The following is a 25,639-nucleotide window of genomic DNA, read 5'->3' on the forward strand; positions in this document are numbered from 1 at the left end:
AAATCACTTGGGTAACTGACTTTCTTCGAAAGCGAATTTTGGTGAAGGGCGGATGTCGACTGGAGCTCAACAGGGGGGTCTCTCAGGGTAGTTGCCTTAGCCCAACTCTTTTCAACCTGTACACGGCTGAACTGCACTCCCTGAACGACCAAAACTGTGAGCTGTTCCAGTATGCGGATGATTTCTTTCTGGTATGCTTTGATCCCACCTTCGCAGGAGCCAGAGATAAACTGTTCGAAAAGATCTCAGAATTTGAAATTGAATGCAGTGACTTAAATCTATCCTTCAACCCTACCAAATCCAAGGTAATTCACTTTAATTTGCGTAGGCAACCGCTTGAAGTTCTGCACAATGGCACACCAATTAGGGACGTAGATCAGATTAAATATTTAGGAAGAATCGTAGCCGCAAATAACTCACCTTGCGCCCATATCGAGTGTGCGGTCTCTTCAGCAAACAAAACTTGTGCCTTCTTAAAGTTGCTCAGTGGTTGCACCTTTGGAATTAACCCTAGTAAAGGTCTTCTCTTACATAGAGCGTTTGTGAGAAGTAAGCTGGAGTATGCATGCTCGTCATTTAGCAAATTGTCCAAAACAGCCACAGACAAAATTAAAACGCATACCAACCTTAACCTTAGGCGTGTACTAGGTCTCATTAAATGCACTCCAGTCCCCATCATATACCACATGGCGGCTGAGCTTCCACCGGAGTATAGGATTCGATTTCAAACAGCTAAAGAGCTGATCAAGGTATTTGCACACGAGTTACCTGCCAAAGAAATCCTACTCTCCAATAGCGATCTGAACACCAGCTACGCAAAGTCGTACAAGGACTATAAACACATAATAGACCAGGTCAAAATCTGTGATCCGGAGCCAATCCGCACTAGCAAAATAAGGGTAGATTTAGACTTCTTTAAGGGAACAGCCAAAACTAAAAGTGATATAGACCTAAAGCCTAGTACTCAGTACGACGAAAACTGCAAGCTAAGCATAGGAGTAAGCGAGAGGCAAATAGGTAGCTAAAGCCTTTAGCCGGGGACTTTTTTCACCGCGGTACTCAGTTGAGCTAAGGAAATGGTAAGGAAATACCAAAAAAATACTAGATTTAGCGGATGAATTCCGATGAACGCCTTTAGCCGCGGCCCAAAGAATAAAAAAATCGATCTTTGGCTGTGTTTGTGCAGAAGCGGTTTGCCAATAACAATGTATAAATGGAAGGAAAACCACAAAAACCATTGGAAAACTGCCTGTAGGAGTTGCTGCAATACATATCGCCATTCCAACAGGGAATTTAAAGCTTGCGACCCAGGTCGGCTCAACGTTTTGTAATATTTTAAAATTGGCACCAGTCGATTTGTTTGCTGAGAGTAAGACCATGCTACATGCATTGCGGATGAACTCCGAAAACTTCGGTCACACTAAATGATTAATATTTTTCGACTAGTGAAACTCTTAGCCGAACTGAGTACTAGGCTTAACAAGCATTATGCAAATATTTAAGGAAAAAATGGTAGACCCTAGATGGAGGGGCTTTGAGATTGTCTTCACAGACGGATCCGTTACTCAAAATCATTCAAGCGCAGCCTTTTTAATAGACAGTTCCAAACATTTAGAAAGTTGTTACACAAACAAGATTCTGTCCTCTCTGTCAGCCGAACTGCTAGCGATAGACAAAGCGGTCAACCATGTCATCTCGGTGGGCATACCTCGAGTAGCCATCCTAACCGACAGCAGGAATAGCGCGATAGCATTACGAAAGGCCAGTCATAACAACTTTTTAACCCACAATATTAAAAAGAAAATTGCCAATAATGAGAAACTGAGTCTAGTAGAAATTCACCACATACCCAGTCACACCGGAATTCCGCAAAATGAAATCGTGGACCAGGCCGCCAAGAATGCCCCCTCCCAAGGAACTTTCACAGCACTATGATGGAGTATAAAAGATGCCACTGCCGAAACTCACCGGCTAATACAGGACGACTGGGAGAAGGACTACGCCAACTTTGCTGCGGAAAAACAGCGGGGTTACTGCGAACTCTTCCCTACAACACTAAACAAACCATGGTTCACCAACCAAGGCTCCAAGCTAAAACCAAACAGTATTAAAATAAGGGGGATTCCCTAAACTGTTGAATTGCTGAATTGTTGAAAATTCAACAAAAAATTTCAGCAACTAAGGGAACGACCCAAAATGGTTCCTGTTGAATTTTCAAACAGCTGTTATTTGTTGAAAAGTTTCACGGAACTTAAAGCATGTACAATTTGATTTATTATTGCTAGTTACTGTCTAAAAGTGTTACCAAGGTAAAAAGAACCACAAATATGCTTTCTAAGTTGATTTTGAAATAAATAATGCGTACTAATGATACTAAAATGTTACAGAGTTGCCACGACTTTTGAAAAAAGGTGACAACTCTGGCTTTTCAGCAATTCAACAACATTTTCAGCAGCCTCGAGGCTGTTGAATTGCTGAAATTTCTGAAAGTTGACTTTGTATGGAACAGCTGATTAACAGCTGACCAAAATTCAACAATTCAGCAATTCAACAGTTTAGGGAATCCCCCTATAATTAATAGATTACTTAGCGGCAACGCATTTGACAATTATACGCTTCACAAAATGCACGTAGTAAATAACAACAGATGTGACAGTTGCGATGTTTTCGACAACGCTTCACACATCATTTTCAGCTGTTCCAAATACAACACTGCCAGACATCGCTTTCCATCCCTGAAAAAATACCAAGACGTATACCAGTTCCTAAAACACGAAAATATAGACGCTTACCAACACATAATTAATTTTCTGGAAGAAATTAAAGTAAACTTATAACTAACAGGCCTTAAACCAAATTTTTTAAACCATACAACTTGGCAATTTCCACGTTTACGAGGGTGGCCAAATAATCCCACGGCATTCAAGGGTGTCGTGGAAACTTAAACCACAAAAAAAAAAAATATTCTTCCAGTTCCCCCAAAGTAAAAGGATAACGGATGTCACCGATGCGAACTGAAATCAACGGTGGATATAACGTGTCTCAGTGGCAATTAGATATAAAGGGAATACCCCAACCGAACTAAAATATGTTGCTGGCGAAAAGAGTGACCGTTTTCCAGCCGCCGTGAAGAAAAGAACAGCCATTTTGTTGTTTGCGGTGAACATTTTTCGCCATGAAGTAATTATAGAAAAAATCCGAGTTATTCGCCCAGTTAAAGGTCGCGAACGCTTCTGCAACTTCGATTGTTGGTTGACCATGCCAGAGCATTAATAAGTGAAACAATTTTCCCAGAAAGACTGAAGTATGAGCGGGACAAACCCAAAGGCCGCGGGGACTGGTGAGTACCGAATTTTGTCCCATTAGCTACATTTTGCAGAGCCACTAACCATTTGAGCAGGCTTCGGCAGCCATATTCCTAGCATCGAGGAGAAGAACAAGCAGATCCAGCAGGAGACGATGATGGAGAAGCTGCGGGCCAAGTACCGGAGCAAGCCGAAGAGCTACGAAGAGATAAAGAAGTCAGTGCGAATGTACTTCATCGAGAAGCACTACCCGCTGGACCCGCTTTGCAAGGCCACGCTGCAGTCGGCGCTGGACAAGCTACAGCACTACATCAAGGTCACCTCGCGCCACGGCCTTGTGGAGCGGCTGGAGAGCCTCTCGCGGCAGTTGGGCCTCAAGTTCATGGAGGACCAGCAGCTGCTCTTCATCTCCACGGACATGTTCTATGTGGAGATCCTGCTGGACAGCGCCGGCAGCCTGTCGGACGTCAAGGTGCACCACGAGTGCAAGATTGAGCAGCAGTCCAGCGAGTTGGTGGCCTGCCTGAAGAACGGCGACTTCGCCGACTTCACGGTCCAACTGGAGGGCTTGTCCTCCATTTACCAGCTGAATGCCGAGCCCAAAGTGAAGAAGAAAGCCTTCGTGGCGCTGCAGGCCATGGAAACGGACATCCAGAGCCTCTACCAGCTGCATCTCCAGAGCCACTCCGGCGACAGCTACTCCCTGATGACCAGCTCCGCCGTGGGTCTTGTGCTTCCCCGTCGCGGTGGCCATCCCATGAAGCTCACCTACTTCTGCCCGCCGCTCCACCTGCCCGAGTCTGATCCCAAGCTGGCCAGCGGCGACTTCACCATCGATCAGGTCATGCGCAGCAGCTACGGGCTCAGTGCCACCGTCAATCTGGAGGGCTCCTCGGCGAACAAGCTGCAGACCCTGCCCACCGTTACCCTGGGCCGCGACGCCCAGACGGGCTTGGAGGTGCCCACCTACGCCCCCCTCAACCAGAACAACTCGCTGCTGATGCCGGCCACGTATGTGCTGCGGCTGAACAAGCCCATGCCCGTGTGCCTGGAGTCTCTGAAGGCGCTCGGACTGCCTGGGCTTGATGCCACTGCCACACCACCCAGTCCACCCACCACAGTGCTTAATCTGATTGTGGAGACGGCCTCCAAGCATGCCATTAAGAACACGCAGCGCGGCCTCTATGTGAATCTGCCCAAGGAGACGCACTGCTACTTCTTCACCGACAATCGTAAGCTGCAGGGCACCCTGGTGTCCTCGCTGCCCTTCACTGAGCCCGCCCAGGTGCCGCGGATTGTGGCGTTCCTCAAGAAGCAGGCTCTCTTCTACACCCTGCTTGCCAGCTGTGTTCGGGAGCAGCAGAAGCAGTATAATGGTGAGTTGGGCATGTTTAAATTCAATTCACTCAAAATAACACTGCTATTCTAACGACAGACATGGACAGCACTGTGATACTCGAGGTAACCGCGGTCTCCTTCAACCAGATCACAGTGGAACTGCAGCATCCCTACGAAGAGTCACTGGCCACGGTGGACTTTTTACTGGAGGATGGTCAGCCCACATGCAGTGTCTATTGTCTGAGCAATGAATACGAGCTGCTGTCCCAGAAGCTCACCCGCACCGTCCGCAAAGTAGTGTCCATTCCGATGGTCATCTACAAGCTTCTGAAGTGTTGGGATGAAGAGCACGAGTTCAAGCTTCACGGGGCAATTGGTCCCGGATCGGGCGCATCTGGTTCCGGAGCAATCGGAGGAGGAATGGGCGGTGGAATTGCACCAGGCGGAGGCAATAGCTTCAATCAGTTTGCAATGGATGCGGCGGCGCCGCCAGATGGAAGCCTGCCTGGCGGTGGCTTTGCCAACATCAATAACCTCAAAATGGATGCAAAGTCACGATCTTTGGCGGATGCCTTCGCCGCCTCCACGTCGGCTGCGGCGGCCATCGCGGGACTGATCAATCTCAAGCGTGAAACGGATCCTCAGTCTAGCAGTTCAACCGGCAGTGGCGCATCGGTCAGCGGCAGCTCTGGTTCTTCCGGCGCCGTCAAGTCGAGCGATCACGACATTGCCGACAAGTACAAGAATATCTGGAAGGACAAGACCCCGAATCTGAAGCATTGTGTCAGTATCACGCCCATCGCAGGGGATGGCAAGTCTGCGGGGCCCACAGGCGGACTGTCTGGCGTTGAGGTTCAGCGCACGGGTGGCATTGAGATAATTCCACTGAACGCCCAGGCTGCTGTCGCTGGAGGCAGTGCCGCAGCCTCGTCCAGTGCTGCACCTACGACAATAACGATCACCCCAATAACCGGCAAGGACCCCGGTAAGGATTCTTCCAAGAAGGGCAGCTCTTCTTCGGCTGGCGTTAGTGCAGCCGCCAAGCGTCCCCACGAGAGCAGCACCGGCAGCAGCTCCTCTTCGTCTAGTGGCGGTGGCGCCGGCAGTTCCATGTCGTCCTCGAGCAGTGGCGGCTCCTCGGACACACAAAAAGAGAAGAAACGGAAAAAGAAGCGCGACGATTCGCCCATGGGCCCGCCAGAGAAGATCTACTCTCGGCAAAACTCGCCGGCAGCTGGCGGAGATGCTTCTGCGTCCGGCGGAGTGGTGCGAAAGTTCTCCTCGCCCTCGTCGTCGCCCAAGGCAGGTGGAGCTGGTCAGGGTCTGATGGCCGGAGTGCCGACTGCGCGTCCCAGCCCGAAGCACTCGCCCGTTTACAGCAGTCCCAAACACAACACGGCCTCCAACAGCCCGAAGTCTCCGTTTGGCACGCACTCGCCCAAACACGGATCCTCCGGAAAGCCGAGTATGTCCACGCTGAAAAGTGCAGCCACAGCCGCCACTATTCTGAGTCCCAAAGCCGATAAGTCCTCGTCGGCTGTGATGGCCACATCGTCGGGATCATCCGCCTCCTCGGGATCTGGTGGAACTCCGGGCCTGGTGCGGTCATTCGCCAGCGTTGGAGCACCGCCGCCACCACCGCCGATTCCACCGCTAGCAAGCGCCAGCGGAAGCGCCGGCAGCAGCCAGGGCCTAAAGAAGGAGAAATCCTCGTCCGCATCCAGTTCCAGTTCCACTTCATCCTCGGCAGCTGCAGCGGCTGCAGCTGCCTCATCTGCCGGAGGCATTTCACCGGCCAGCGTGGCGGCTGCAGTTGCTGCCTTAAAGTCCTCCCAGCAGCAACAGATGAAGTCGGTCGCCAGTCTCTCGCATCTTGCGGCGGGGGGAGGATTGGGCAACTATGCGGCTGCGTCGGGAGCCGGCGGATCGGCTGGGACGGCCGTGGTGGTGGGAGCAGGAGCAGGAGCTGGAGCGGGGGCTGCCGGACTGGAGCTGAGTGGCCTGCGCAAGGGCATGGCGGGAGGTGCGGTAAGTCCGTTTTCATTATAAGTGCTCCACACCACAGCTACCCACCCCCAGCATCTCCCACTGGAAGCCTAACACGTAGTTGACTCTCCTAACCAATGCAGAATCCAAAACAGAGCGATCCAATTTTGAAACTAATGCGAGTGCTGTATTTAACTTAGCTATAAAACGATTTGTAATTCGCCTACCTCTGCTGTAGTTGAAAATTATTATTACTGCTACTTCTATTACTATTTTTTGTTTGTGTCTCGTTTTCTCTTCCTTATTTTTGTAAATATATATTATCCTATTGTTTGTCACATACTGCTGCATCCGTTTTATTTTCGACTTAATCCAAATCCTTTCCACGGTAATGGGGACTTTTCCACACTCGGTATCCTCGAATCGCAAGATCTAACCTCTTTTCCTGCACTGAGCACGTGTGCATATATATTTATCTATTTATTTTGTATATCTGCTCTGCCTGCATGTTTCATGTAGAAAAACAATGCTTACACATAGTGCACTTCCCTCCTCCTACAGAGCCGGTTATTATCAGTTCTGGATGGTTTGTATTTTTTCTGGATGGTAGACTTTTGAGCTTCATGTTTAAACAATTTTGGCTGTGCTAATTGTTGTATCTGTAATGTCGATTATTCTTGTACGAAAACTGTACCACGAAACCCAATTACACTTTAGTTTAGAGTTACTAGTTTTGCAGTGCTCATATTCCAAATATTTCCATTAAAATCTCGGATTTCTCTAGGGAATGTCTTTTGCTGCTGACTTTATTATTAGGCTAATTACTAACTGGGTCCTCTCTCGTTTTCTCTTCCTTTCTCTATATCTGTATTTTTCCTACACTGCACCCACACTCTCACTCTTCGGTGGGATCCTGAAATTGATTGCGAAATCCTTAACTTATTTGTTTGCCCACACGTGATGTTCCCCCTTTGATTGTTATAATTTTGGTTCTTTTTTGGTTTATTTTTGGTTCGTTTGCTCCCTAACACACACACAACCACATGCTTACTTTGTCAGGTTAGTTTGATGACGTCGACGGCAGCTTTAGCGCCAACAATCCTGGCAGCAACAACAACAGTGGCAGCGGGAGCGGGAGCAGCGGCATCGGCGGCGTCATTGGCGCCTCCAGTCTCGGCGGGAGTGGGTCAGGGTCAGGGAGCAGCGGCAGCAGTAGCAACAGCAGCACTGGCAACAGCAACAATGCTGCAGCAGCAGCAACAGCCGGGAGCAGCGCCAACTAGTAGCTGCTTGGCCACCAGCGGGGGCGGCACCGACTCCGCCGGCGGCAGCACTCCGGCCGGAGCCTCCACAGAGTACATGGTGAAGCCCAGCAGCCAGGAGGGCCTCAAGCTGACCATCAACAAGACGGGCAGCAGCAAGAGCTCCAGCTCCGGCTCCGGCTCTAGTTCCTCCACCACTGGCCAAGCGAAGGCGAAGAGCAGCAGCGGTGGCGCGACGAGCTTCGCTGGATCCTCCGGGTCCACGAAGAAGCAGCACACCGGACTTAAGCCAGGCGTTAACAGCGGACCCGCTTCCAAGAAGGCCACCGCAGCAGCCGCGATCGCTGGAACGTCCTCGAGCAAGCATCTCTTCCAGAAAGCCAACTCCTCGGGCAATCTCAGCAGCAAGCTCAGCGGATCGGGCGCTGGCGGGGGAGTTCCGCTGACCAAGAGCAACAGTACCAACTCCTTTCAGGAGCACAACGCCCCCAGGCGCCGTCCCAGCATGGGAGCCTTGGCCAGCGGCAGCAGTGGTGGCGCCAGTGCTCAGCGGAAGTCCGGCTCCACTTCGGCGGGGGTCGGCGGATCCTCGGGCGCCGTCTCGCCGGCACTCAGCGGCTCCATGTCCCAGCCACCGCCGCGGTTCGATCACCACACCGATATGATGACCATCCTGCAATACGCCTCGCCAACGATGGCAGCCAGCATGGAGGGCTTTATCAAGGGACTGCACAACAAGTTTCAGATCCCGAAACTGTCACAGCGAGCAAGCGGTGGCAACACAACCAGCGGACGCAGTACGCCCAGTGGAAGCGGAGACCTGGCTGCAGCGGGAACATCATCTTCGATATCGGGAGTTTCTGCCACCTCGTCTGGATTGGCGGAGCCCGAAGCCAAGCCGCCGGCACCTCCTCCCCCGCCTGGCAACGATGGACTCCTCAACCTGAGCAGCACTGCGGGAATGGCGTCGGGCGATGGTATCGATGAGGAGCTTCTTGCTAGCCTGGCTGGCGAATGACAGAAGGTAGACAACCTTGAGATTTTCCTGTTGCTCTATGCGACTTTAATTTAAAGCTAACCTAGTGACTAAATTATGAAGCATTAGCTGGAAGCCATTAGTAACATGATTTTGGGTTTAAGGAAAGATCGGGACTAAGACTATTAGCTAATTTCTTAATTCCTTTGGCAGCTCCCATTATTATAAACTCCTAAGGATGATTTTAAAATACGACTGCGAATTTGGTACCAAATCTCAGAGATTATCGCCGATTCTGTGAAGTCGAAGAGAAAATAAACACCCTAAGCTTTGGTTAAAAATTCATTAGATAAAACTTAAGGAAAGCGATATGATAATGCTCGGATAACGTCGCTCTAAATATTATGTAAAATATAATAAATGTATACAGTTGAAAAGTTTGTCGAGTTTTTCGGTCATTTATGATGCAGATTAATTTATTCTCTTTTAAACGTTTGTAAATAATGTTGAAACAGCTCGCAAAAAGTTTTTTTCAAACTCTTGCTCAGAAAACCTTTCAACAGAAGCTCTGAAAACGAAACCAAATTGATGAAAATGTAATAATTCAAGAACTGATTTAAGTTACCTTGCTGCACTTCGGATTCCGTTCATGTCTTCGTTGTTAACAATGATATTTAATATATTCTCTGCGTATTCCACTGCGTCAGTAGCGAGGAATCCGTTTTGACTTCCCTCAGAGGTTTCGACGATGTCAAGCAGGGGACCTCCCGACCTATGAGCCACCATTATAAGGCCTGCCGCCATGCATTCAACTATTCCGATCCCGAAGTGCTCATTCCACATGGTGTGTATTCCAATGTTCGCGGCTTGATACAATTTAAGCAGATCATCGTAGGGGACATTCACCTTAAATTGAACATTGTTTTCGAGCGATAGGTGCTTGGTCAGGTCTTGCATATTCTTTAACCGATCATAGTCCTCTTCATTGCGACAGGAGCCCACAATGACCAACTTTATCTTGTTCCAAAGAGCCTCCTCGTGGGCCAAAAGAGTCCGCAGTTCGTATACAGCTTGCAGTTGGAGGGGGTGATCTTTCTCCGGACGGAATTGTCCTACAGATAGGATGATAAATTCCTCGCCCTTTCCCGTGTGCTGGAGGTTTTTCAGGTGGGTCACCTCGCACGGAGGATACACCCGGTGGGTCTTGAAGGGCACTTCCCACAGCTGCAGAATATGATTTTCAGTCCACGAGGAGTTGACCATAATAGTCTCGGCGCAGCAACCAACCCACTTGTACATCTAGAATAAGGGAATTAAGTGTGCCGTTGCGAAGATTAATTTCCAAAACTCACCCTTGAGAACAGCCTATAGTAGGTCAGTTTAGTCCAGGTCAGGAACGGATTCCTTGCCACGTATTTCTTGTTGTTGTGCGACATCTGCCGCTGCTGAACCCTCTTTAGCATATCCGTGCTGATAACCGGATAGTGCACATAGCAGCCCACTTTGGACTGGGCCAAATAGCGAAAGAGGGGGAACGTGAAGGCATATCCCATGGTGTCGATGAAGATGTCTGGCGGAAACTTGCAGAGCGCCTCCAGACCCAGGACCATCGATCCAATACTCTGGCCCAGCAGCGTAAAGTGGGGATAGTTTTTCGCCTCGATCCAGTGGCGTTGCTTGAGGAACACGAACTTCACATTGTCGCTATCAACGGCAATGTTGAAAACATTCTTGGCCTTTTGCAGTATGGCATTGGGAGAGGCGTCTATATCGCCAGTGTAAATTACCACCTTGGCGTTGTGGTACTTTTCCTTTAAGTAATATAATTTCATTTGTATGCATATTAAAACTTATAACAAGTATGAACAAAATTTAAACAGATGATTTGTTTGGAAATAATTACACTTTGGTTAAAAATATTAAAAGGTACTAATAAGAAAGTGGCTTTTTAAAATGCATCTGGGGGAATCGAAAATTAAAAGTTTTAAAAATAGGTATAAAAATCTTACAAAATTTTAAAAAATATATATTTATATTTATTTAATAGAAAAAGAAAGTACATAAATAAATAGGAGTTTTAATAATAGTAAAAATTCTGCATTCTTCTTATTTATTTAAGACAGCTAAAATAAACTCTGTATTGATCGAACCATCGATCATCGGTGGAACGTTAGAACCCTTAAAGACACGTCTTATGTGCGTATGTTTTTCAGCTTTTCCAATTTTACCTGCAGGGCCTTTACGGCGCACCATAAGACACGTTCACCTCCGCCACCCGCATTACAGTACGGATGGAAAATGCCAACGTTAATGCCATTTTCAGAGGATGTGTGTAACTTCTTTTTCCGGCTTAGCAACCATTGCTTCAGGGAAATAAATGAGAGTACGGCCACTAGCACAAGTGATAGCAACAACCAGAGACTGCGAATCAAATGTATTAGTAAATCGGCTAGTTAAGAGGTGAGTATTCTTACAGTAACACAATCATTGTCGATTCCGTTCTAACGATTCATAATTCTTACACGTAAATACAAAATATTGCATTATCTCGAAATAGGGATGGGATATTACTCTCTTTGCGCCGATACCTGCGATTTGAGAAATGTATTTTTATACTAACATCTATCGATAACATTTTCGAAATTTTTTTCAGTATGCAACGTTTTATAGAAATTTGAAATAATTTTCAAAAATATTTACATTTTAATATGATTTTGTATTGCAACAATAGTTGGGGTATTTTTGTATTTGCAAACTTAATTAATGAGTTTAAAAAGATCGTAATGCAGCCTTCTTTTATCTTAAAAACATGTTTGTTTTTATTCTGCGAAAATGTTGAATTTTCTCGAAAGAGGTTTAAATGTATACAATCATAAAAATGTTCGGAAAAAAGTGGTTACATTTATTTCATTAAATTAAAAATTAAACACGGTAATATTGATGCTCAATCGCCCCTAATTGCTGATTGCCATTGCTTCATTTCATTTTAGCAACCGACTAACTAAAAGTTCAAGGCGAGGGGAGAAAATTCAAATGAAAATACAGCAATAATGTAACCTTACCTTATAAATAAAATAGCCTTATAATGTAGCGAAAGTAGATATACAAAGAGCATGCGCTAAAATAGTGCTGAGCTGAGCATGCGCTCACTTAATGGAACTTTAAAGGATAAATACAATTATACTCGCCTCGTCTTCAATCCGAGACTATTTTATAAGAAACCCGAAAAAATGGTATTAATCTAATAAACAATTAAGTGTTGAGTGCTAGTGAATCGGGCCTTGTTCATAAGTCAACTAAAACCCAAAACCTGGTTAATTTTATAGAGAGAAAACCGAAATAAGTGCATACCATACATACATATTAAAATGGTAAGAATGAAAATGGGAGCCTGAAAAATTAGATGTGATAAAACAAAGAGTGAAAAGAAAGTTTTTCATGTTAATAAAAAGTATGGAAGGTCTACTAATCTCTAGAACTACTATCTTTTATTGCATCTAAGGTTTTATGCCAATGCTCAGATACATATATTATGTATGTGGGTGTATATAAGTATATGTCTATATATACAGACATACTTATGTATTCGTGATTAATTTGAAAAGGGTATAAAACAGTCTATTATACTGTGGAGTCGAGGTACAATATATCAAACAAATTATATATCTAATAGTATTCTTTAATAGTTTTATGTTCATTATTTTTTTGTGATGATTAAATTTATCTTCCGCAAATAAAATTCAGATGTACCTTAGGTAGTACATATTTCCAATTACTAGTGTAGACTGCACGCAGATAAATATTGAGCAGTTATTTCGAGATGTCACTCGTTTTCTTAAATTAAAGAACGTTAGTGCGTTAGTTAGTTAACTTGTTTTGCTCAAAAAGGTCGTGAATATTTTCAAAATATTATACAAATTAACAAACCGTTTTTTGTTTCTTGCTATTTTTCTTATATAATTTAAAAGACAACAAAAAGGGAAATTGTATTCTTGATCCGAATTCAAATGATTTGTTAAGATTCGGGAAAATAGTTACATTATTGGTACATGTGTTCGTTTAAATTTATTGTGTAGATATAGTCTTAAGAAAACGGGTGGATTGTGATGCCCTTCCTAATCAAACTAATTTTGTATATGGGCACTTCCAAAATGTCGCTCGGGACATTTGCACACCTTTAAAGTTGAAAAAAAATTGTAAAACAATGGATTTTAATTTTAATTATAGGCTTTTCTTTTCACTCTTCCCAAGCTCTATTTTTGGTAAAAATCTTGATTTTGTACCACTTTTAGTTTTTAAGATATCGGTAAAAAACTGCCGTATTCGCTCGGGACAAAAATAGAAGTGGATTTCGGGGAAGTTCATACAACACCAGAAATTAGCGAATTCTGATGGAATATTTGAATGCGATTTTTTTTAGAATGTTGTTCAAACATGTCGCTGTGAAATGCTTTTGGTTTCACTCAAAAATTCTTTGCCGTTTTTTTTTTATGCAGTTTCAACCACATTCGCTCGGGACATGTCGCTCGGGACATTTTTTCCGACTGTTTTGTAAAGCGGATTTCTTTACCTCTATCTCTCAATTGCTGGATGTTTTGCTTTTAACTTAATAGTTTAGCATGTGAATGAAGCATTCAGTACAGAAAAATGTTACATATTAGCATTCCTATAGGATAAATTAACAACAGAAGACAGGTCCAAAAAATAACAAAACAATAGCCAAAAACTGATTTTTGCGTATATCGGTGGAGTTTGTCATAAAAATAATCAAACTATACTCCAAATTTGTAGTTAAGCTCAGTATCCAACTAATTAGAAACTAATATCGGGGCAAAATCATGTGGAAATATGTTTTATTCAAGTTTCAAGGTTTTTGGCTTGGTGGACTTTTTTTTGGAAGTGCCCATATGGCCTTAGAGCCATTTCTTGTTTACCCAAGGTAAGGAATGTAGCGCCTTAAATAAGGTAATATTTTATATTGTTAGTATTTACCATACATAAAACTTTAAATGGATATTATAATAATACCTACGTTCTATGAATATAAATAACAGAATTATATTCCGGTCAATAAATTTATCGAAAGAAAAAAACATTCTGTGAACATTAGGGCGGTCCACATTTGGATGGAAATTTTTAAGGTCCTACTCTCCCCGCCCATACGGTGCGCATTGAGGTACCAAAAGAATTTTTTTGAAAAAATCTCGTTTAAGGGTGTGCGAATTGGCTTCAAAGTTTATAAACCATACACATCTAGGTGTCGTAGATTTCAACAATCTGATGTTTTTTTATTTTATTGTTCCAACTAAATTCATAATTTGACAAGACTAGAAATTGGAGAACGATTTTTTTCGACCAAATTTGAACTGTCATGCGTATGTGTTGCATGTGTCATTTTTAAGAAAACTTTGAGGATGTTTCGCAAAGTCTAAATGCGGAAACATTTTTTTTTTCTTTTTCATATACATTATTTGCTTACTAATCCACAAAAGTGAAGGGGTGAGAATAGGATTTCATTTTTTGGACCGCCCGAGTGAACATACAAATCCTTTAGGAATTTAACTTAAATTAGTATTCCTGTTAATTGTAGAGAGAGGTATATTGTATTTAAAAAATAGTAAGTGACAGGAAGATCGATCTTTAGCCATGTGATTGTTTAAAAGCTAAACAATTTTGACATAAGTACGAATTTTGTGAAATTTTCACACCCTTTCTTTTTGGTTTTAAGAGTTGAGTAACTGGTACTAGTTTGTTTCTCTAATATTGATATAATTTTATTTAGGTTTTTATTGGGAAATTTGACTAATGAACATTATATGGATTTTAATATAATTTTAAATATTTTTTGTATTTCAGAATACCTATACAAGGAGATACTGGCCGATTGTACTTTACTTATTTTCGATTTCGTTTTCTTTTATCGGTAAGTATTGTTATAAAAAATCAGTATAAGCAATATTATAAGTAAATTAGTATTAATAGTAAATGGGGAACGCCAAAAAAACATTACTTCTGGCTTAATATTAATTGATTATGTTTGTAAATTTGAGCCTGCGGAATTTCGTTTTCCTCCGTAACATTTGTCTTTCGGAAATTTAAAAATATCGACAATTATTTTGGGAATAGTTGAAGAACCCGAGTGGTCACAAAGCCCACTAGTATGCACAATGTGCATTGCACCTGCATATTTTTGGATAAATGAAGTGTTAAATTTTAAGGTTAACATATGTTTTAATATTTTACTGTTTTAATGTAATTTAAATTCATTGACTAACAAACCAACACAGAAATATAATCAAAAGTTAAAAATGTAACACCAACATTTCTTACCTTTTTCAGATGGCTCTTTCATATTGCCAGAGAATGACCCTCCCACAACGGCGCCAAAATTTTTATCCAGGGGTCACTTGTACAAGGTCATCGTCGGCGAGACTATCGAGCTGCCCTGCAAAGTACAAAACCTCGGCTCATTTGTGCTTCTGTGGCGGAAGGGTTCATCCGTGCTCACAGCCGGACACTTGAAAATAACAAGGGATCAACGCTTTAAGATAGTGGGCGACTACAACTTGCAGATCAATGGAGTAAAGACTCAAGACGCTGGAGATTATATTTGCCAACTAGGTGATCAGGAAAATCGTGACCAAGTTCATACAGTAGAGATTTTGGGTAATTCAGTTTGTTCAACGCAGCTTCCGATTCAATGTAAATGATATATGCATCTTTATAGTCCCGCCCACCCTAAGGGCCCTTCCACACAACGGACAAGTGACTGCCCGAAAGGGAAGCACTGTCACCTTGGAGTGCAAGGCGTCTGGTAATCCGGTGCCCACCATATTTTGGTTCAAGAAAGACGTGTTTTCCGGGCCTACTCACTTGTCGGATAGCTCAACTTTAATACTGGAAAATGTGGACAGACATCACGCAGGCACATACCAGTGTTCAGCCGATAATGGGGTAAAAGATCGCGTATCAATGGACATTCAGCTGACCATTCTCTGTAAGAAAACGGTATTTAGTCATAGCACAGAGACACGTTTTTAATTAACACTTAAATAATGGTTCCAGCTCCCCCTGAAATAACCGTAGAGAAATCCTGGGTACACGCGTCCGAGGGATATGATGTTGAGCTGGTTTGCACTGTTAATGGAGATGTAAGCTCGGAAGTAAGTATAATTTATGAGTTTGGAGTTGATAACAATAACAATCGTTGTACTAATAATTTCAAACTCTATTTCTCATTTTTAAAGATGCTGTGGTACCAAAACTCATTTCTTCTTGACGCAACCGATAGACGATCTATGTATCCACGCGATGATAGATATAGTCTTATTATTCGGAACTTCCAGCCAACGGACTTCGGAAATTACAGCTGTGTAGCTGATAATGCTTTGGGGAGAACTAAGAAATATATTGAAGTTTCTGGTCGACCGGGACCTGCTGATTTTATATCCCCAGCTTTAAGTGGGTTCCTAGATCACTACAACTTGACGTGGACTATCGAGTCTATACCTCCGCTAGATGAGATAAAGCTCCTATATCGCCGTTTATTGGTAACAATCAAAATATAAAATAATCTTCAGTTTCTAGAGTTATAATTTAACTAACATTTTAGATGAATGAAACTTACCAGCATCCTGGCAAGTGGCATGAGTATCACATTAAGCCAACACCAATTAGAACAGATGGGTCCCACTTTCTAATGTCCTACCTCGTCAAAAACTTGGAACACAACGCTGTCTATGAAGCAATCGTTCAGGCTAAAAACAAATATGGATGGAACGAGGTATGGCATTAATTAGTTTGCATAAGGTATAATTTTAAAAAAATCTTAAACTTTTTCTTTAGATCAGCGATATTCACCAGTTTTACACGCGAAATCATGATCTCCTTCTCGATATCGATATGGAATATAAAATGGGCATTTCAAGCAATATTAGAATATCTCCATCTGTCATTGAAATAATTTTATCTTTGTTTATATTAGTAATCTATCCTATCATTAGTGTTTAAGAAATAATGAGTAGGGTTTATTTGCAAATATAATTTAAATGGTGCCTTACTAAAACTTTAGCAAATAATTAAATTTACATGTATGTATATTAAGAATTCGTATTAAATGTATTGACATCTCAATATAGAATACTTCTCTCAATAGAATATTAACAAATGTACTTCCGCAATGGTTTAAGATAAAAAAATTACTTTTAATTTTCTTTCATTACTTCTGAAACAATAATATTGATAAACTAAAAGCGTTCACTAACAATGATTGAGTCAATACTTAACATAAGTATATACCAAGTCATAATTAATTTTCATTTTGTTAGCAAGAATTATACAAAAAAGTTTTAAAGAGATATTAAGGAGATGTTATTTTTTTATTGTTTTCTTTATTAATAAAAATCCAGTTTTATGTTAGCCCTAGAAGTATTTTAAACTTCGGGAACTGAATCTGAGCAAGGAATGTTAGACTCAGTCTCCCGTTAACCCGATCCATGAACTGAGTACCGGATTATATCATAGTTACTCTCAAAACAGATCTAATAAATCAGCTTCAATGAAACTAGCTGATATTGATAAGGAATAATAACGTCATACCATAAATAGGTCCGAAAGTAGGTCATTGAATTAGTAAACATTATCTGAACATGATAAGTGAATCAAATCGAATTAATATTACGAACGTGAAATTCGTATATTTGCACAAAAGATATATGTACATAAGCACAAGTATTCTCAATACATCTTCTCAACGGCAGAGGAAATGTCGAAAAGCAGAAAAAACATTTACCACGTTTATACGATGCATATCCCCATAGTCCTTATATTGTTTGTATCTTACGGTATGATCGGTATTCTAAGTTGTCAATTTAATAGGCAAACAGATGTCGAGATCACTTCCCCCAAAGATCTTGTTTTGTATTTATTAATTAGTTACAAAATTGTTATTCCCCAGAGTGGTGAGAAATTTTTTAACATATCGCGATAAGGTATTATAATATACTTATATCCCCAATCGTATAAGCGTAGTAACTGTTGATAAAATTATAAATCTTCTTTAACGGATATTTAGAAACTAGAAAATATGGTAATCAAATTCCTTAGACTTGCACCATACTATTTCTTTCAAATTCATGTCCGATTTGTGACTAAGTTTTTCGTGGCACCAGTTCACATTGATGTTAAAAAAAGTATTTTATAATTTTATTGTCAAGGAAACCTCTTATAAGTTGTATCCGAACTGGTATTCTTTCTCTCATTCTGGGTAGTGGAAATATACAAAGAAATACTATGATAAAGAGATTAGCATTTTCATATAAAAACTTAAAAGCAGTATATACCCTCCTGTAATCATAAAATACATACATACATATTGCAATATCGTTCAACGATTGTAGATACGTTTTCATGATAGGTATACCAACGGGAATACAAATCACTAAAATAAATATATAGAACTTTAAATATTTAAGTAATATGAATCATCGGCCTGGAAGATAAGCTTCCTCAGTTTCCAGTCAGTCTGCAAAATGACATTATGTATACTTATAATTTGAGTAGTTTGTAATCAATCTTTTTTCATGAATTCATGTACAAAGCACATATTTCTTTTTAAAAATCATAAAGGACTTAACCTTTTTTCCTGTGTCCAGTACAGGAAAAACATTGCAATAAAACCGAGAAATAAATTGTATTATTAAGTTTTAGTTTGTGTATAATTTTTTCAAATTGCGTTTCGTTAAATGTTTTTAAAAATTCAGAAGCTTGTGCAGAATATTTATCTTACGTTTTATAAAATACATCTCAGTATCTTAAAAAAATACAAAAAATTCATGTTATTAATAGAAGTATCTTTAGACACATAATCAAACAATAACATATTAATAGACTTAAATACCAAAATTAAACAAAAACTGTATGATACAAAATTAATCTTTTAAACCGGGATAAATTTAAAGTAGTAGTAATATGAATAATTCTTTTGTAAGTACGTGTGTATGCCCCAAACATGCATATGTATGTACAATTATGTGCGCAATATCCGTAAAATTTGGATCGTATTATGGACATAAAATAAAGTATCTTTTATTTTAAATATAAGTGTTCATAGACTTAAGAAATAGAAAATATCTCATTAGTCTTATAAATTCGACAAAAAAAGATTTACTTTACCTTAAGCGTGTAAGAACTTACCTACTAATAATGAATGGCATTATACATAACAAACTTACAAAGCACGAATAAATCATTTTACTAGTAGATTAACATACTTCTTTTGAGGGTGAGTGTTAACCCTTGAAGGTGAGTCTTAATTCCCCTATCGCGACGACTGATGAGATTTTAATTCAACTAATGAAATTATCAAATATGCATTTATTTTTGTCTAGCTGAGATTATTTATATGAATAATTTTAGTTTTAAATTATTTAATATTTAGTCAAGTGGTGCTCCATCCGGAGAAGTTGATAGAATCGAGGGTTGAGGGCTTATTTGGGCTACTGTAGTCGGTCTAATAGAGAGCAATTGAATGGCTTCTAACAGCCCATCTTGACTGGTTGAAGCCAAAGGCCAGTTTCCATCTGCAATAAAAAGGTTTTATTTTTAGAGTTTAAGATTTAAGTCCGGGTGCTTTGAAAACATACCTGAATTATGCGAAGTATATCGTTCTGAACTGGACATTTTGTAGGAAGAGGCCTTTAATGTATTCATTGGCATTATCCTGGTTTGGTTCCAAGTCACAGTGTTCCTGTCGGTCTTCGATGCTTCCCAGGGCATTGACCACCTTCGCATCTGACTCTCGGGATCCGTAGAGATTCCATCTATCACCTCCCCTGCAGCAGCTTCTGACCAACGACGCTGACCGTTCAGCGGAAATAATGGGAAACTTAGGGAAGATTTAACGTTGCGGTGAAATGGAATCTTCATGGACAGCAATTGTCCGGGGTTTGGCAAGGGACCGCGCGTGTGCTCGAAAATAGCCTGCATTGGATTGGCATCGCAAAAATTCAATTGAGGCGAGGGACCTCGTGGCTGATCGGCTTTGAATACAACAAAATTACTTTCTTAAATCCGTTAAACCAAAGGGTAACCAAAATTACTTGATTCGGCAATTCCAGTGGCAATCGGGCGTTGGTCGGTTAGTGAGTTTCCTCTAGATGAGTCCATTTTTGTACTTGGCCCACATAAATTGGGCGATGGCGTTTGAGATCGTTGGTCGTATTGATTGCTTGTAAGAAACCGAAATGGATATTATTAAAGCTCAGATACATTTTTAGCAAAATGTACCGTTGTTTTATGACACTGCAGTCTTGTTCATGTGGAAATCCCACTGGGGATTGGCAAACAAAGCAACAAGTTAAAGATGAAAATGCATCGTAGCTGGCTGCACAGAATTGGTGCTGAATATTAATTACAGCCTGTGCGTTCTCCAATACAATTAGTTCGTTGTGTTCTCGGAACCTTTTTTGATCCATTTCTGCACTGGATGACTGATCCATGGACGATATTGTGACGAAATCCTGCAGTAGAGCCAACATGTGGGTCTTGACTGTTCCTGTGGCCACTGTTGTTGCTCTATGGTGAGATAGATAATTAATTTAAGTTGAAAGTTAGGGTTGACTTATTGTTCCTACCTTGCCAAATCGTTCCATGAATTGGTTAAATAAGATGTTGTATAATTATTGAACAAGGGTTTTTCGCTCAGAGACCACTGTTCCAAAACGGCTATAGAATGAGCCAACTTTGAACCGGCAGTGCATAAATTATTCAATGCGCTTAAGTAATTTATCCATGCAGCAGAGCATTCACTTAGTGCGGTTTTAGCTGATATTGACGAATTACTTCCACTACTAGACGTAGCGGAATGTCCGGAATTGTTGCACAGCTCCTCCATTTTAAAGGCTAATTCTGTAATTGTAAAGAACGCGATTAATTCAGACGCTTATGTATATGGCCAATTATCTTATCCTAATTAACTGTTGACATAAAATATGCTGACATCCTACAAGTAATTTAGTTTTGTATGCACTAATTATTAGTACGGGGAAAATTAAACAGGCAAGTCGAAGCTTAAATACTCTTGTTGGCCTTCTGAAGGTGTTTTGATGTGATGGGAAAAACAATCTTTTCGGAAAAACTATATTGGTATACTATTTATAGTATCTTGATAGGCCCTATCAGCTGCATATAAAGTTGTTTTTCACATATTAGTGTAATATAGGTACATTTAACCTTTTACCTTTTGCTAGGGTATAACAATAACGATTGTCGGAAATGAGATTTCTGTTACACGTAGGGACCCAATATCCTTTTTATTGGGATGGTAATGTTAACTGTTATGCAGTCCATGTTTAATATAACTTGGTTTTTCATACTTACTTAAACTTGCTTAAAACTTATTTTGCCGGACGAGACGCAGTATGACCAAAACTCAAGTGAGCCAAAAAGGAAAGATAAACATTATTAAATTTAGGAAATTAAATTTGTAGTCTATAACTAAAATTAATTATGGCGTCCTTGATGCAACTGATTTGATTTTAAACCAAATTCAAAATAATGATTTTTAAATAAATATAAATTTGCAGCTAAATATTTGCATTACTTAGTATTTTTCGTATTTCTATTCCTTGGTGTTTCTGTTACAACCGCCTTACGATCACACTAAACAGCTGATTGATTTGTTTGTTTGTTTTTTCTTCATAAACGGAGCCTGTTGAACTATTTCATTAAATTAAATAAACCTCACACAGTTAAATGAATGTGTTGGCAATTATTGTGACCATAAGTGCAATTTGTGGACTTCACGCCTTTAAAACATCCATTGTTCCCAATGAGTTTATTGTTCAATTCCATTCAAAGTACTTTGCACCGGTTAGAAAATCCTATATCAAAGCGAAACTCCTTGGTTCAAACGTGAGTAAGATACAAATTCTTCATTTCTAAACAGATAGATTTGTATCTATAAGATACATTCAAAAGTTTTTTACTACTTAATGGAATAAAGCGTTGTTTTATGATGAAACGTTTATCTTTTCTAGATAACAAACTGGATAATTATTCCTCGTGAAAATATAGCCTGGCAATATCCAAGTGATTTCGATGTCTTAAGAGTTTTAGGCGATGATGAAACATTTGCAAAGTTGGTTGTAGAACGAATTGAATCTCACCCATCAGTGAAGGCAGTGGTCCCGCAACGAAGTGTACGACGGATACTGAACTATAGTCCGAACAGCAATTTAACCAACGTACACCGTCATCCTCAAGGAGTTTTGAGGAACAGGAACTCGAACAATGATCGACACCGGCAAGTTTGCTCAGTACTGCACGCAAACGTCCTTTGGAAGCTCGGAATTACAGGCAAAGGAGTGAAAGTGGCTATATTCGATACTGGGCTAACCAAGAACCATCCACACTTCCGAAATGTAAAGGAACGAACCAACTGGACAAATGAAAAGTCTCTGGATGACAGAGTTAGTCATGGCACCTTCGTCGCCGGGGTAATAGCCTCCTCCAGGGAATGTCTTGGCTTTGCTCCTGACTCAGATCTATACATATTCAAAGTCTTTACGAACTCTCAGGTGAGTAACTATCCTCATATAAAAATGCGCTAACTTCAGTTCTACCTCAGGTTTCGTACACTTCATGGTTTCTAGATGCTTTTAACTACGCCATATACAGGAAAATACACATACTCAACCTTAGCATAGGTGGACCGGACTTTATGGACTCGCCGTTCGTTGAAAAGGTTTTGGAATTGTCTGCGAACAATGTCATAATGATATCGGCGGCTGGGAACGATGGTCCTCTGTTCGGTACTCTTAACAATCCCGGCGACCAAAGCGATGTTATTGGCGTCGGTGGTATTCAGTTTGATGATAAAATAGCGAAGTTCAGTTCGAGAGGAATGACCACGTGGGAACTTCCTTTGGGCTACGGAAGATTGGGACTTGATATAGTCACGTACGGAAGTCAAGTGGAAGGGAGTGATGTGCGCAAGGGCTGCAGACGCCTCTCTGGGACATCCGTTTCCTCTCCAGTTGTGGCAGGAGTGGCTGCTCTGCTAATAAGCGGAGCTTTTCCAAAAATTGATTTGATAAACCCAGCATCTCTGAAGCAGGTTCTGATTGAAGGGGCTGAAAAGCTACCGCACTACAACATGTTTGAGCAGGGAGCTGGAAAACTAAATCTGTTGAAGAGTATGCAGCTGCTACTATCCTATAAACCGAAGATTACCCTTATTCCATCAAACCTTGATTTTACTTCGAACTATATGTGGCCGTATAGCTCTCAGCCGTTATACTATGGAAGCTCCGTGGTTATTGCAAACGTGACCATACTCAATGGCATTTCGGTTACCAGTCAAATTGTTGGCATCCCCAAATGGATTCCCGACGTCGATAATCATGGTCAACTTCTTGAAATATCAACACAAGTCTCCCCTATCTTATGGCCGTGGACTGGGTGGATGGCAGTTTTTATTGGTGAGCTATTGATACATTCTCTATTATAGGAATACATTTTAAGTTGTTTGTTTCACCGTCCACCCATTTTTTTGGGCTTATTGATTTATTATATAATACAGCACTTTTCTTTTTCAGCTGTAAAAAAGCATGGGGAAAACTTTGAAGGGCTTTGTAAAGGAAGTATCACAGTAGTTGTGCAAAGTTTTAAAGAGTCAACCAACAAAACTCTACTGACAGAAGTCGAATTTCCACTAATAATAAAAGTAACACAAAAACCTCCAAGAAATAAAAGGATATTGTGGGACCAGTACCATAGCTTACGTTATCCTCCCCGCTATATACCACGAGATGATCTGAAAGTAAAGCTAGATCCTCTGGACTGGAGGGCAGACCATATACACACAAACTTTAAGGACATGTATACACATTTACGAAATGTTGGCTATTATATTGATGTTTTGCGGGAACCCTTCACTTGTTTCAACGCTTCGGATTACGGAGCATTATTGATTGTCGACCCTGAGAGAGAGTTTGCCGATGATGAAATAACCGCTTTAAAGGAAAATGTTTACAATAAAGGTCTAAATGTCGTTATATTTGGTGATTGGTATAACACTACGGTGATGAAGAAAATAAAATTTTTCGACGAAAACACCAGGCAATGGTGGACACCTGACACTGGCGGCGCCAATATTCCAGCCTTAAATGATTTGTTGAAACCATTTGGAATCGGTTTCGGTGATTTTGTCGGAGAGGGACACTTTAAATTGGGCGACCATTCAATGTACTATGCTAGTGGTGCCCCAATCATAAAATTTCCAATGAACCCAGGGGATATTTTAGTCGGAACGAAGCTAAATGATCAAGGACTTTCGGTATATTTATGCTAAAATTATTTAATTCACATGAAATACAGATTTTTATTTTCCAGATAATAAACTCTAAGACACCCAACAAGGAGGCTAAGGTTGATGTACCTATTTTTGGAATGTTTCAAACCAGGATCAACAGTATTGAAAGCAACGAGGAAATCATAAGCAATGCGGAAAGCAATTTGGTTGAGGCTATACCCACAGATTACTCAACGTTTAAAAACCGAGTCTTGCTACTAAGAAAAAAAGAGCAAGGTATAAGTTTTGCCAAATTCAATAATTATCAAAGCAATAGTGAAGGTCGAATCGCCGTATATGGGGACTCTAACTGTCTGGACTCGACGCATCTGGAGAAAGCTTGTTACTGGCTACTAATTACATTTTTAGATTTTGCCATAAACTCACATAAATCTAGCTTACTCCAGAACCTAAATCGTATATCTGAATTTCACAAATTAAAAAAAACGCCTTTACCTCTTAGGATATCAAGTAGTAATTTAAAATTAAGTTCCCAAAACAATATTTGTGAACAATTTCATTGGCTAGCCTCAACGAAAAAAGATCGCGTTCAAGAGAGGGAATCTTCCACATTGGACGTGGTGACAACGGAAAGTAAAGGTATTTATTATGTTAAAAGATTTCGCTTAACTATTTAATATTTTGTATAATTCTTTCAGAATCTGAGATCAATTTGATTAAAAATTTATTGGATGCAGAGATGACAAAACTCTCCCAAAATGACTATTTTGCAGGAAGCCAAGTCGCCGATAGCTTAAGAACTCCAATTATATTTATGATAAGTTTAAGCTTGATTGTTATTATATTATTTGTTTTATTCATAAAACGTCGATCTATTATGTAAATAAATATTTTTTTAATGAAAAGTCTTGAAACTTTATTGGAATTACGTGCCCTGACTCAAAATTAGGAATGTACGGTTTATTGGTCCCGCCTTTAAAATAGGTATGTGCTCTCTTCGCCTTGCCGGTAACCGAGCAGCAAATGGACAAATACGACCTCTCTTCAGTAAAATGTGTGTAGAAGGTAGAGAAAGTGTTTCCAACCAGAATGTCTAGCCATGTATCGGGAACTTTAAATGCTAGAAAGTTGGGATTGGAAAATCAGATTATAGGTATTCCTGCAAAGCGCTTGTTGATTTCAGTTAAATGACGGCCTCATATCTTCTGCCGCCCAAATATTTTATGTTATAGTTGAAATTCCCAGCTAAATGCATGTTCTTTAACCTTAATCAATCTGTTATTCTAATAAAATGCTACGCCTTTTGTAATGGCCACAAACTTCAATATTTATTCTAGTCTGACATTTACACCAGATTTCAATGCATAATTACAATGCTGAGTACTGCTAACTAGTGATTTCGCAGTCATGTACTTACTCGTTCATATATATTCCTTGATTTCCGATATCGCCGAAATGT

General features: G+C 40.8%; 5 protein-coding genes across 6 annotated transcripts; 3 read left to right on the forward strand and 2 right to left on the reverse strand.

Moving 5' to 3' along the window:
* The first annotated feature begins 3,126 nt into the window (after positions 1-3,126).
* Positions 3,127-9,298, forward strand: MED1 (Mediator complex subunit 1). 2 transcript variants are annotated; one of them, XM_017146388.3, is made up of 4 exons: positions 3,127-3,340; positions 3,401-4,681; positions 4,741-6,671; positions 7,689-9,298. In XM_017146388.3, the coding sequence occupies exons 1-4, from the start codon at positions 3,307-3,309 to the stop codon at positions 8,907-8,909; spliced, it is 4,467 nt and encodes a 1,488-aa protein (XP_017001877.2). In that variant the 5' UTR covers positions 3,127-3,306; the 3' UTR covers positions 8,910-9,298. The 2 variants fall into 2 exon arrangements, with proteins under 2 accessions (XP_017001877.2, XP_017001879.2); XM_017146390.3 differs by having other exon boundaries at positions 7,694-8,031.
* A 34-nt stretch (positions 9,299-9,332) lies between these two features.
* On the reverse strand, positions 9,333-11,458 carry Alg11 (ALG11 alpha-1,2-mannosyltransferase). Its single transcript, XM_017146391.3, has 5 exons — positions 11,342-11,458; positions 11,096-11,288; positions 10,220-10,678; positions 9,493-10,166; positions 9,333-9,435 (listed from the first exon to the last, which is right to left on the reverse strand). The coding sequence occupies exons 1-5, from the start codon at positions 11,353-11,355 to the stop codon at positions 9,354-9,356; spliced, it is 1,422 nt and encodes a 473-aa protein (XP_017001880.2). The 5' UTR covers positions 11,356-11,458; the 3' UTR covers positions 9,333-9,353.
* Positions 11,459-12,028: 570 nt separating this feature from the next.
* On the forward strand, positions 12,029-19,133 carry LOC108060632 (limbic system-associated membrane protein). The gene is made up of 8 exons (XM_017146412.3): positions 12,029-12,238; positions 14,724-14,790; positions 15,207-15,533; positions 15,595-15,864; positions 15,933-16,030; positions 16,115-16,417; positions 16,480-16,650; positions 16,713-19,133. Exons 1-8 carry the CDS (start codon positions 12,236-12,238, stop codon positions 16,875-16,877), a joined length of 1,404 nt encoding a protein of 467 aa, XP_017001901.2. The 5' UTR covers positions 12,029-12,235; the 3' UTR covers positions 16,878-19,133.
* A 73-nt stretch (positions 19,134-19,206) lies between these two features.
* On the reverse strand, positions 19,207-21,377 carry LOC108060633 (uncharacterized). Its single transcript, XM_017146415.3, has 6 exons — positions 21,246-21,377; positions 20,501-20,774; positions 20,154-20,441; positions 19,967-20,094; positions 19,511-19,906; positions 19,207-19,447 (listed from the first exon to the last, which is right to left on the reverse strand). The coding sequence occupies exons 2-6, from the start codon at positions 20,758-20,760 to the stop codon at positions 19,302-19,304; spliced, it is 1,218 nt and encodes a 405-aa protein (XP_017001904.1). The 5' UTR covers positions 20,761-20,774; positions 21,246-21,377; the 3' UTR covers positions 19,207-19,301.
* Positions 21,378-21,548: 171 nt separating this feature from the next.
* S1P (membrane-bound transcription factor site-1 protease) lies at positions 21,549-25,079 on the forward strand. Its single transcript, XM_070214607.1, has 6 exons — positions 21,549-21,779; positions 21,905-22,439; positions 22,490-23,347; positions 23,465-24,204; positions 24,261-24,819; positions 24,879-25,079. The coding sequence occupies exons 1-6, from the start codon at positions 21,621-21,623 to the stop codon at positions 25,061-25,063; spliced, it is 3,036 nt and encodes a 1,011-aa protein (XP_070070708.1). The 5' UTR covers positions 21,549-21,620; the 3' UTR covers positions 25,064-25,079.
* The last annotated feature ends 560 nt before the right edge of the window (positions 25,080-25,639 follow it).

This window comes from Drosophila takahashii, chromosome 3L, assembly GCF_030179915.1.
Source record: "Drosophila takahashii strain IR98-3 E-12201 chromosome 3L, DtakHiC1v2, whole genome shotgun sequence".
NCBI classification, from domain to species: domain Eukaryota; kingdom Metazoa; phylum Arthropoda; class Insecta; order Diptera; family Drosophilidae; genus Drosophila; species Drosophila takahashii.